This window comes from Acipenser ruthenus, chromosome 3, assembly GCF_902713425.1.
Source record: "Acipenser ruthenus chromosome 3, fAciRut3.2 maternal haplotype, whole genome shotgun sequence".
In the NCBI taxonomy this organism is placed as follows: Eukaryota; Metazoa; Chordata; class Actinopteri; order Acipenseriformes; family Acipenseridae; genus Acipenser; species Acipenser ruthenus.
The window spans coordinates 95,239,724-95,252,847 of record NC_081191.1 but is presented as its reverse complement, the minus strand read 5'-3'; the positions used below and the strand labels follow the sequence as shown (position 1 = coordinate 95,252,847).

Sequence of the window (13,124 nt, the reverse complement as noted above, 5' to 3'; positions counted from 1 at the left end):
CCCTCTAGTGTTGCACTTTTGGAACACAGGTTTCCAAAATGCCCGTTGTAATTCCATCTGGCCGTTCCGCCATTGGTCAAGTATCATTTTATTAAGCATCCTGGTTTCATGCACTGTCACTGATGATGGCAGCTCTAATTTCTATTTACAGCATTCTCAGGTTATGCATGTTACTGACAAAATGATTATATATTTATTTTGGGAGGCAGAATGGACGTTAAGTTTTGAATTACTGTCTAGTACGAAGTGTCTCGTACATTCCAGTTTTAAGCACTTCTATTCTACTACTTCTATTCTGATTTAGTTACAATCCTGAACTTTAGGTGTCTGAGGCTGACATCATTGCCCATTTGTACTGTGAAGTATTCAATTACTTTGGACATTAGAACCTGGTCTGGTAAAATCACCAGATATTAGGTCTGACATCTGATACATAAATTCACAAAGTTTTCAATGTGTAAACCTCTTTGTTACTGCATATCTCCTGCAAGGAAGTCTGAAATATGTCCCTCTTCTCCTACAGAAAGGCGGAAGAAAGCTTCTGCATGGGAGAAGAATTTGGTGTATCCTGTTGTCATGTTAATACTCCTGGCTGGAACAGTAAGCAATGTATTGTTATTTTTTTATTTCTCTTTTGAATAGCAAGATATTTTAAGTAAGTAGAGGTATCCTATTGACAGGATGCACTTTGCATTTTAAGGCTGCGTGACGGAAAAGGTCACTATAGTCGGATGGTTTGGGGGGACGTTTTCTTTATTTTCATGCATTTGTATTTTAATGTTCAAGGGTTAATAACTTTGCTGGAAACATTAAGTCATTTTAGTTTAAATGTGTACTGTTAATATGACCAACTCCTTTTTTTTGTTTGTTTTTATTACAGACAATATCAGTCCTTCTGGTTGTGTTCAACATCCTCTATTTGTTAGTTGATGAAACTGCAATGCCAAGGGGATCAAAGGCAAATAATACAAAGGTACACAGCATGTGCTATTCTCTGTTTAAACGCAATGCTGACCAGTTCATTATGGTGTGACTGCTTGTTTTGAAACTTTGTTTAAATACCGGGTATGCTTAGATGCATTGAAGTTAAAAAGCCAGAAGTTGTATATTATCTGATTTAAGATTTTTCTTTTCTTATCAGATATTTCATCAGTGTCAGCATGTTTGTTTTTTGTTTTTTACCATTAAGAATCATTTCACAGTACCTTGCAGATCAAACACTAGACATGTTATTGATTTGTAAAATGTACACAAAGTGTAATGTGTTCAGCCAAATATATACTTGGCATTAGTTAGGAATCTGTAAGTGCAAAATGTATTGTGTGTTTAAAATTGTAAGGCATGTTCCACATTCCATATTTGTATTAAGAAGCTTTGTATATTCAGTTAATGGTTATATTTTTTTATTGTATGGGTTGTAAAAACATCATCTCGCTGGAGTGTGATTCTGCGATAATTCAGATTTTAATGTAAAAATAAATAAAAAGGAAATTTATTTTTTATTTCTATTAAGTGTATCTCATTCAGGGCCATTGCATTCAAATTTCACGGTGCCATAGATCTAGTCATTTTCGCCTGTTGCAGTACCTTTTCTGAACATTCCATTTTTTTTGTTTATTTAACTGTATTTTTTTTTTGGCATGACCCACATGAGAAAATCCCCTAAATTACACATGTCATAAGTGATGTCAGCTTCTTGACAGCGCTGTTTGGTAAATGGTTATATGTTTGAAGAACTGGATGCATTCCATTGCTCTGATCTCCTGTCATGTGTCTGAGGTGTCCTCTTTAAAGCTAATCAATAGAGCTCTCCGTTTGATAACCATCTTAACCCGACATGTTGCTGTGTTTTCTTAGTTGTTCATGCACTGCCTAGAGTTTGTGAAAGGTAATCGGATTGGAGGTGAACATTTTTGTGTTTTTGCTGTTTTGAGAAATGAAATAAATACGTGTGTGTGTGCTCATTGTATTATATTATATTATATTATATTTAGGGCTTCTGATTTTCGGTTTTAACCGATAAAACCCGATAAAACACCCCTGATACTAATAAAATGATATCGGTGGATAGCCAATAAACACCGGAAAAACTGTGGAAATGGTTAATCTATTCACGTTGACTTTACCCTTTTCCCATTAAAAAAAAAATAAAACCTACTACAAAAATAATAATAAACACATTTCCCAGTGCTGCTGGGCAATGTCCCGCCTTCCTGACTTGTATCTATCATTGATTCGTTCTGAATACTTTAAACCCGTCCAACTATTGAGTGACAGCACATTCCTACATTTCTATTGGAGACTCCACTTGCGAGATTTAAAACGAGATTACAATCAGGATGGAGGCTTGTTAGCGGGATTTAAAGCTGTATTACAGTTAAGATACAGAGGATTTAAAACAGAATTGTGGCAAAATGTATAAAAATGCCTACACACAAAAAACCCAGAAAAATGTGCCCATAGGGATTTTGTTGTGGAAGACAGCAAAGGAAAGAAGGTACAACTTAAGTGTGCAAGTACTGTCGAGTTACTATGCATATTTTGACACAAAAAAAACGCTCAAGCATTTTGGAAAGTAACCGAAAACACTAATTTCATACAGTATATCAAAAACGAAAGCCCCGAAAAAAACCGATTTACATAAAACCCAAAAATAATTGAGAAGTACAATTAATAAAACCCGAAAAACAGAAGCCCTAATTATATTATAATTAAATTATATATACAACATAAAGAAAACTAATTATTTGTCATGTCTGTATTTTTTAAATTGATAGAAATACATACATTTACACAGTCTGCTTAGAAGACTGAGACTCTTTGGTTTGTATTGAATGTCATTCTGCCTGTTGCTCTTACCAATGTAATAACACAATAATAATAGAAGTGTTTCACTGCCTGTAACTAAGAGCAGTGACTGATCATGCAAGTTCTATTGGAGGCTGTATTTTGGGAATAACTAACTCATTTGATACCATATATTGAATATATAACAAATCTCATCAAGATGACCTTTTGATGAATGGATGGGTAATGTCATTATATATATATATATATATATATATATATATATATATATATATATATATATATATATATATATATATGTATATATATATATACACACACTACCGGTCAAAAGTTTTAGAACACCTCAATTTTTCCAGTTTTTATTGAAATTTACGCAGTTTAATGTCTCAGTGTACTCTGAAATTAAAGCATAGAACAAATAAACAATTGGAGATAAAAAAGAAATCATGGAATCGTTTTGTTTAACAAAATTTAATCTAAAGTTTTGACTCATCAAAGTAGCCACCTTTTGCAGATATAATAGACAAACACACTCGTGGCAAATATTGTTCGGAAAGTTCTTCCCAACACTGTTGCAGAAGTTCCCACAAATGTGTTGCACTTGTAGGTTGCTTTGCTTTCACCCTTCTGTCCAGTTCATCCCAAACCAGCTCGATGGGGTTTAAGTCTGGAGACTGTGCTGGCCATTCCATGATTTGAAGCCTACCGTCTTGTTGTTTTCTTCTAAGGTAGTTCTGACATAGCCTGGAGGTATGTTTTGGGTCATTATCTTGCTGTAGGATGAACCCCTGACCAACTAGGCGTATACCAGAGAGTATTGCATGGCGCTGCAAAATGCTGTGGTAGCAGTTTTGGTTCATGGGGGCCACTCACTCTGTGCAAGTCGCCGACTCTGGATCCAGCAAAAGAGCCCCAGACCATCACGCTTCCTCCTCCATGTTTGACAGTTGGTGTCACACACCGAGGAACCATCCTTTCGCCTACTCGACGGCGTACAAAAACCCTGCGTGATGAACCGAAGATTTCAAATTTTGATTCATCGAACCTGCAGCTCGAAGTCTTCTCTTCACAGTTGAAACTGAGACTTGCTTACTTCGACCAGTGTTAAGCTGTGCTTGAAGCTGTTGTCCTGTAAGCCGCCTATCACGCAAGCTGTTGACTCTCAGAAACTTGTCTTCTGATTCTGTTGTGGCTTTGGGTCTGCCAGACCTCGTCCTGTCAGAGTTTCCTCCAGTTTCCAAGTGCCTTTTGATGGTGTAGGAAACTGTACTCACTGACACCTTGGCTTTCTTTGCAATTTCTCTAAAGGAAAGACCTACACTTTTAAGGGTTATAATGGTCTGTTTGTCTTCCTTTGTTAATTGCCTTTTTCTCGCCATTATGAGAGCAATATACTACTTCCTGCAGTACAATACTGTCCAAATAATGCTTAAGAGGGTGTAGTAACACAGTCTGTTCCAACACTGCTTTTATACAGACAGAGGGTTTGTAAGTAATCAACAAAAGTTGGGACACCTGTAGGAATTGTTAGCATCAACTTTCAAGGCTTAATTTACTTCCATTGCCGCAGAACAGCTGTAAGTTGTTAACCCATTACTTGTTCCCTGAAAAAGGCCTTTTTGTATAACTCTGAAATGTACATTATTTTTCAGTTTTTGGTAACCTAAACTTTTTTTTTTAACCTCTGGCAGTTTACCGCTTACCTTTGTACCATTTCAGGTTATTCACTGGACTTGAACTGCTTAAATTTCAATAAAAACTGGAAAAATGGGGGTGTTCTAAAACTTTTGACCGGTAGTATATATATATATATATATATATATATATATATATATATATATCTATATATATATATATATTTTTTTTTTTTATTATTTGTTTATTTAGCAGATGCCTTTATCCAAGGCGACTTACAGAGACTAGGGTGTGTGAACTATGCATCAGCTGCAGAGTCACTTACAACTACGTCTCACCCGAAAGACGGAGCACAAGGAGGTTAAGTGACTTGCTCAGGGTCACACAATGAGTCAGTGGCTGAGGTGGGATTTGAACCGGGGACCTCCTGGTTACAAGCCAGTTTCTTTACCCACTGGATAACACAGCCTCCTTTAAATACATTTTTGCCTACTTTTTTAAAACCCTTTTTAAACTTACTTTATCTGTTTGTAACGTTTCCTGCAGATAGAGTTTGAACCTTTTAAAGAGTGTGATTAATTAGTTCCTGTTTTTGTCGTCACCACCCGGTTGTTGAACGTTCTTTATTGTAAACTAAATCCCTTCATTGTTGTGTTCCTAGCAGAGTGCCTTTTTAAGATGGTTATAAAGCTCACTGTAGACATTTCACTTGTGCATGCAACTCAATTCCCCAACTTCCAGGGCAATTGCTTCTGAATATGTTGAGCTTAATATGAGGAAATCACATTTGTTTGCACTTTATTGTCAGACATTGTTGAGAGCTTAAAGTATATTCAGATTTTTGTTGGCAAGAGGTATCGCATCTTTTGTGCTGTTCATGTCTCAAAAACAGCAACCTGTGTTTCATATCTGAGTAATAAGATGACAGTTGCACAGAGACGTGAAAGAACATGTTCAAATTCAATAAATATATAGCTTACAACAAAGAACTTAAAAAACACACAAAATTAATTTTTAGCTTCATGCCGATGCATCAAAAGAAGCTGCTCCCCTTTTGGTTCTTGTGGGTTTGAGCACCATGGACACTTCTGAATGTGCAGGTTTGTGTGATAATCCCTGAAATAAAGAGCCAAGTTGTATAATGTAAACGGCAGACAGTGCCAAGAAGTCTTTCTTAGGAAATGATCTTGGGTAACCTTTTTAAGCATCCCTGTGAGAGGAGCGTATATGTTTTTGTAAGCCGCTATTTTAACTGCTAATATCTCACATCCATGTTAGATGCCGACTTCGTATTTTCAGTGGACTTTTGCCTCAGCACGGCTGCCATATTGGGGTTCTACAGTCCTATGACCTCTTCTAGGTTTCTAGAATAAGGACAGGGCACTTTCAGATATTGTGGTGCACAGCTGTGTTCTCTGTAAAAATGTATACCAGTCATTTGACATTCTATACAATTTGTGACATACTGCACAGAGCACAGATGTTGCTTTTATATTGTTATTTTGTCAAAACAGCTGTGTGAGTTACCATTCTATTAACTGATCCTTTCAATTGGACAAGGATCCTTTCAATTGGGTTTGTACTTTTACTGATAAAATAATAAAAAAACATGGCTTTGTTCCCTCTTTTACTATTGTTTGTTTTCACGGATTCTCTTTCTTTTTTGTCAGGAGCGGGGGATTGGAAGTGCTTCCTTGTCCACGTTTGGATTTGTGGGAGCAGCACTTGAAATCATCCTGATTTTGTATCCTTTCTGTTGTGTTCTGTGCTCTTGCCTCTCTAGGTTCTGGTGACAGGGCTGTGTTACTAATCAAGGGGTGGGACAAGGCTGTTGATTACTGACTGCAACACTTGTTTTGTTTTGAAGAAGAAAAGATAGATAAGAACTTTAAATAGAACCGTTACATTAGTGTGTTGCTCCAGTCTTGTTTTTATTTGTCCTTGATTTTCACGGCTATCTAATGGTGTCTTCTGTCGTTGGCTTCTATAGTCTGCGCGTCTTTGAGGAGCTCACGCCCAGGAAAGATGACACAACCATGACAACGGTAAGGTAGGCTCCAGGTGCTCATGTATATGGGCCTCGTGCTTGTTTTTTTTTTTTTTTGCCCACCCAACTAGCTGTCCTTCAGTAATTACCCTGAATGACTCATTTGCGCGGATCAATATTTGTTTGCGAGCTGCGTAAACAACAAGTGGAAGGCTTTCATGAAGCTGAATGAGTGGGAAGAGTTTGGTTTTCATGGTGCCCATTCATTTGTAAATAGCTTGGGGTGGTGAGGCTTGTTAACTAGCCACAGCAGTTCAGTGAAAGGACTACAAATGAAAGAACCTGGTAATGAGCAACTTCAGAAGTACTAATTGTACAATCAGTGGAATCCGTTTAACTAGAAGAAGTGTGTGTGTGGTAAGAGACCTTTGGAAATAACTTGTTACCTTACAAAACCATATGATAAAAAGTATGACGTGTTATAGTTGTAATCAATCCAAAATAAATAGCTGGATATGTTTTATTTATATGTATTTTATAACAAAACTGCCACATTGAAACTATCCTACTTTCTGATTCTAGCACCCCCCCATAGAGAAAAACAGAATAAAAAAAAAAAATCAGAGTCTAATCAGAGTTCTCAAAATGATCATGTGCAACCTTGTCATAATTCTAAATGTATATATTAATAATTAAACAAATTAATAAATCTCACAGTCGTCATCGTCATATATAGTTACACAATGAACACAAACACGGTCTAAACAATAAATTGGCCACACTGCCCCCCCCCCCCCCCCCCCCCCCCGGAATAATGTAGTAGTACTGAGCAAGATAAGAGTGTCTGTAATAGAAACTGTTGGATTCTACTGTGCTAGCTTTACATTGTCTCAGGAATTGTAAAGGTCATTCTGGGTAGAATACAAGTGACAGCTGATATGAATGAGTGTGATATTGATTTGATTTCTTTACACTTGCTGTCAAATGTTAACCTTATTTTGCTCTTGGTACATTGTGTCATTCTGTCAAAGAGCATTAAAGAATATTTTTATTGATATTACAAATATCTTTCAATCTTGATTTATATCTCACATTGATCAAAAGACACTGTCTTCTAACCTGTTTTTGTATTTTCTCTTGGAGTATCTGTATGAAATAGTATTTGCAGTTTTATTCAAATTTGGCTTTAAGTGCAAATGAAAAAGCTAAAATGCTTAAATTGGTGTCTTCAAGTGTAATTTGTAATCTCCATGTAGATAGGTACATTATGTAAATCGTTCCGGAGGGATTGGTTGGAGATCTAGGCTCTCCTTCGGTGCCACAAACTGTTTCGGATTCAAATGACCTGGTGGCAGTTTTTAATTTCTCAAGTCAAGGTGCTGTTTTGCATTATGAAGTCCCCCCAAAAACGTTCTGCCAAAATCGTCTGCCATCAGGGGTTTAGCAGGAAGCACACTAAATCGGACATTAGTGGATTGGTTTTGCAGATGATCTACTGAACAAAGCTTAGGCCACGAAAAAGAAGTCTTAATTTCTCAGCAACCACCACATGTATCATTTTATTGCTTCATTGTTTTATTATTTATTAAGTTGTGGATGTGTTGTATAACCAGCTGTGAGCGTGTATTTATTTCAGTATACTTTTGCATTGTGTATGATTTCATGTTTTCACAACACAAATGCAGAGCAATAGTGACCAGTCATAGGCACTAGTGCATTATACAGCAGGATGATTGAAAACTCTAAAACAATGTTCAGTCTGAAACTTTAGAGTACCGGTGTCGTAGGAAATAAGTTGACCGGGAAATAAGTTGATCGCGCAAGCGCAGTAAGGCAAAAGTAAACAAAAGTAAGGCGGGGCTACAGTTTGATTAAAGGGGAGGTTCACTGCATGGCTTTTTATCTTTATCTGGCCGTTTTATTTACTAGACTGTATGTTGGTGCGTGTTCGTGCCACTGTCTTTTCGTATGAACTTTAAAATGTGTGATCGACGACTGTTTCTATGGTAAACTGTTTTAAACCTCTATCTTTTTATGTTTCTATACATCGATGTCAATCTGATGTAGTTTTTGTGTGATTGCAGAGATTTATTTTTATATTAAATGATTTTACACGTCAAAATGTTGTCAGTCTTTAATCAAAATTATAATGTTTCAGTAATATAATCTGATGACATGCTGCATCCATCATATTAGTATGACAAGGTCGTATTTTTACATTTTAACATTAGTAACTTTACTACAGTTTAGACGTGGCAAAACGTAGGCCTACACTGAGAGTTAAAAAAAAAATGAATAGTATATACAGTACATTGTTTTGTCTGCATGTCTTAAGCATTAACATTTATTGTTACACATACAATTATGTTTATTTAAAAAAGGTTATAGGTTTAGGGTTGTGGTTTTTAAATTGGGATAGGGTGAAGAAAATTAACCACAAATAGCCAGATGAAAGTTTTTTTTAGTAAGGAATTGTGTCGTGTACTCAGGTTGGGAATTAAAAGAAATCTCTCATGTTGTTTGCACACAACACATTAACATAAATGCCATATTCTTCGTAAACGTGACAATTGTATTCCTTGCAGTAATATATAGTATTACCAAGGAATAAGATTTGTACTATGTTAAAAAAAGGACTCTGTCAAATCCTCTTGATAGGACAAATACAGAAATGAAAAACGTATGCCATGGTAGATATGATTGCTCGTTATTTCTTACATGGTTGTTGCACTACAGGAATTTACCATTTTTAAAATCATGCTGCTCTACAGTAGCCTACATATACTGTATGATCTCTCTTTCTTACAATAGCTATCTTGGTTGGTATTGAACTACACGTATTTACCACGGTTTAGCAAAGACGTTAACTCTTTAGTTTAACTAATTAATGTACTGTTTCTTCCCAAACTTGTAATTGAAATACATGCATGATGATAACCAGTCTCCTGTTCGTTTTCTGTCCTAATTATACAAAGTACTGTATGTAAAAATAAATGAAACAACAAAGCACATAATACAAAATAATAATACTGTATAAGCAACATTTTTCAAGTACATCATGCGATTGATGTGCACCATCGCAGCAGGGAGCTCAATTTTTTCCATGACTGAAACTCATGCTTTAACATTTGGAAAATCGCTCGTATACCTGTCCATACAGTAGTGCTTCCCAAAACAAGAACATCTCCAGAAATGCAAAATAATGTTAAATATGTAACATTTTTAAATTACGTATTTGTCATACGTGCCAACAGTCCCTATATGGTCGGGAAATGCGTCTGATCACTAACTTATATAAAGGTAAGAACGCTTCATTATGTCTATGTTTACTGTCATGTTTACTGACAGTCGTGTCGTGTTGAGTTTGGGGGGGGAGGGGGGGGCAATATATGTTGCTAATATATATTACAGCGATATTCACATTCCCTTATGTAGCGTAACACTGTCGAATATATCCGATCTATTCATTTTAAATTATTTAATATGCAAAGTACTGTATATAAAAATAAATGAAATAACAAATATAAAATAATAAATAATATAAAATAATATATATAAACAACGTTTTTCAAGTAATCATAGTAATCGCAGCATGGAGCTTAATTTTTTCCATGATTGAAACTTGTGCTTTAACTTTTGGACAATCGCTCGCATACCTGCTGTCCATACTGTAGTGCTTCCCAAAACAAAAACACCTCCAGAAATGCAAAATAACGTTAATACGTAACACATTTTGCTAGTTAACGTTTGTTACACAAACAGAAATACACAATCAGAAATGTACAATCATACAATTCATTTTAAATTATTTATTTGCTGCTAATATATATAATACAGCGATATTCACATTCCCTTATCTAGCATAATACTTTCGATATATCCGATCTACATGTTAATGTAAATTATACATACAAAAGTCATTTTAAATTATGCATTTTTATTAGGCTAATATATTGGATCTAAAGTGATATTCACATCATCTTATCTAGCAGCACACTGCTGAATAAATCAGATCTACTAATTGAGATAAATTCTACTTACAAAATTAATTTTAAATGATTTATTGTTCATTAATATATCCGATCAATTTATTTCCTGGCTCTATCTACTTATTTCCTAGCCTAGGCTCGTTTACATTAGAAACAATGGAACCTCCCCTTTAAATTCTAGAGCTTGATCAACTTATTTCCCGATCAACTTATTTCCTGGGACACCGTTGATATTGATATGCCATGCAAGTAAAGCTTAAGCCCTGCAGTGTTTCAAGTTCTGTACATTTTAAGGTGTTTTCTCTGTTAATTGTGATCTTAAAATAAACCTGAACAATTCTGACCCCCCCCCCCCCCAAATAGCAACTGTTCTATATTAACATGCATGATCTGTACTTATAAGTGATATTGCAAATTGTAGCTAAAGTGATTTTTCTCTAAACAGATCATTGGTTGCTGTGTGTCTATCCTTGTGTTGAGTTCTGCATTGCCAGTTATGTCAAGAACCTTGGGTAAGTGCTTGCATAAGCCCATTAAAATAGCGTTGATTATTGGTGGAAAATTGTCTCCTGCCTGTAATTTACAGTAAGAGTCATGAAAATGAAAATGAAACCTCCATAGCTGGTTTATAAAGACATTAAATGGTGTACTCTTTAATTAACTCTTAACAGATTTTGTATTATTGCCATATATTTAGCCGTTTCAACATTTCAAGTTTGTGTAATTGCAAAGACGCAGGAGTGCTACAGGTGTTTGTCTAGCTATTCCGGTACCACCGTCTTGAGAACAGTAGCTCAGCATTATTCATATTGCATCTCAATACCCGCTTACTGCTCCTGGAGAACTGTAGTCCCTGCAGTGATCTGACTCACTTTGCAGACAGGAGGCAAGACTACCGCAGAGTTTACATTGTAGACTTGCACTATAGCTGAGTCAACTCCAGCCAGCGCAAGCACCCACAAACTGCCAGTCCCTAGTCTACATTATATATATATATATATATATATATATATATATATATATATATATATATATACAGTTGTAGTCAAAAGTTTACATACCCCAATGGAAATTTGCATCACACCACCCAGGCACTGCCAAGAAAAGGCCGTCCCTCAAAACTCAGCGCTCAAACAAGAAGACTTGTGAGAGAAGCCACAGAGAGGCCAACAATCACTTTGAAGGAGCTACAGAGTTCAGTGGCTGGGAGTGGAGTAATGGTGCACCAGTCAACCATATCAAGAGCTCTGCATAACACTGGCCTGTACGGGAGGGTGGCAAGTAAGCATGTCTGGAGTTTGCCAGAAAGCATTAGAGTGACCCAGCTGCAATGTGGGAAAAGGTTTTGTAGTCAGATGAGACCAAGATAGAGCTTTTTGGCCAAAACTCAAAGCACTATGTGTGGCGCAAACCTAACACTGCCCATGCCTCAAGACACACCATCCCTACAGTGAAGTATGGTGGTGGCAGCATCATGCTGTGGGGATGCTTCTCATCAGCAGGGACTGGGCATCTTGTTAAAATTGAAGGAAGAATGGATGGAGCAAAGTACAGGGAAATACTGCAAGAGAACCTGCTTCAGTCCGCTAAAAAACTGAAGCTTCGGAGGAAATTCACCTTTCAGCAGGACAATGATCCCAAGCACAAGGCCAAAGCAACATTGGAGTGGCTCAAGAACAAAAAGCTGAATGTCCTACAGTGGCCCAGTCAAAGTCCTGATCTCAATCCCATTGAGAATCTGTGGCACTATTTGAAAATTGCGGTCCACAAGCGTCGTCCAACCAACCTGAACAACTTGGAGCAAATCTGCCAAGAAGAATGGGCCAAAATCACTCCGACACTGTGTGCAAAGCTGGTACATACTTACCCCAAAAGACTTAAAGCTGTTATTGCAGCGAAAGGTGGCTCTACCAAATATTAATGTGTGGGGGTTGAATACTTATGCAAGCACGATATTTCAGTTTTTTATTTTTCTTAAAAATATTTCCCAACATAAAACCAATGTCACCTTACAATAATTGATTTTGAGTTTCAGTGTTTTAAAATAAAATATCAAACAGAACGAAATTTCAATGTACCATTTGTAATTCAGTAATATGAGAGAATTGGTCAGGGGTCTGAATACTTTATATATATATATATATATATATAATGGTGCTACAGAGATTGACTACTTTATTTTGGTTTACGTAGAAGCATTTAAATTATTTTACCAATGAACATACCTAATGAAAAATATCTGCAGCAATTTGTGTATGCTGTACAGACAGATACAATTACTTTTTATACAATTTTACGGGAGGAGCACATCATATTAGTGTACTTTCTATTACAAAAGCAGACAAAATAGGTGGCATAGGCTCACCACTGTTTTAGATCAACAAACTAAATTCTTCAATAGTTTACCATAGAGATTGAATGAGGGTAAAAAAGAAAAAAAAAAGATGGAACAATTAAAGTGAAGCTAACAGATGCACATACACAGCTGTCCAAACAGGATTAATGGTGGGTGTTAGACTACAGAGGGTCATGTGGTGCTTCACACAATATCAACATGCATTGCTTTACAGGCTATTCCAAGTGGCATTCAGTGGATCAAAATAAGTACATGCGTTAAACAGATTCATTGAGTCTTTTCACAGTATACAAAAAAAAAAACTGAGCAGGATGACAAGAGGAAAAGTAGCTTTTTAAGCGTGATG

At 36.2% G+C, this 13,124-nt stretch overlaps 1 protein-coding gene across 2 annotated transcripts in view; it reads left to right on the top strand.

Moving 5' to 3' along the window:
* LOC117394431 (limb region 1 protein homolog) overlaps positions 1-13,124 on the top strand; it is a 55,347-nt gene that overhangs the window by 34,383 nt on the left and 7,840 nt on the right. For both annotated transcript variants that reach the window (XM_033992702.3, XM_059019132.1), the window contains exons 11-15: positions 524-600; positions 881-973; positions 6,117-6,190; positions 6,401-6,491; positions 10,868-10,934. In XM_033992702.3, coding sequence (XP_033848593.1) covers positions 524-600; positions 881-973; positions 6,117-6,190; positions 6,401-6,491; positions 10,868-10,934 — 402 coding nt within the window. The remainder of the gene's footprint in view (positions 1-523; positions 601-880; positions 974-6,116; positions 6,191-6,400; positions 6,492-10,867; positions 10,935-13,124) is intronic.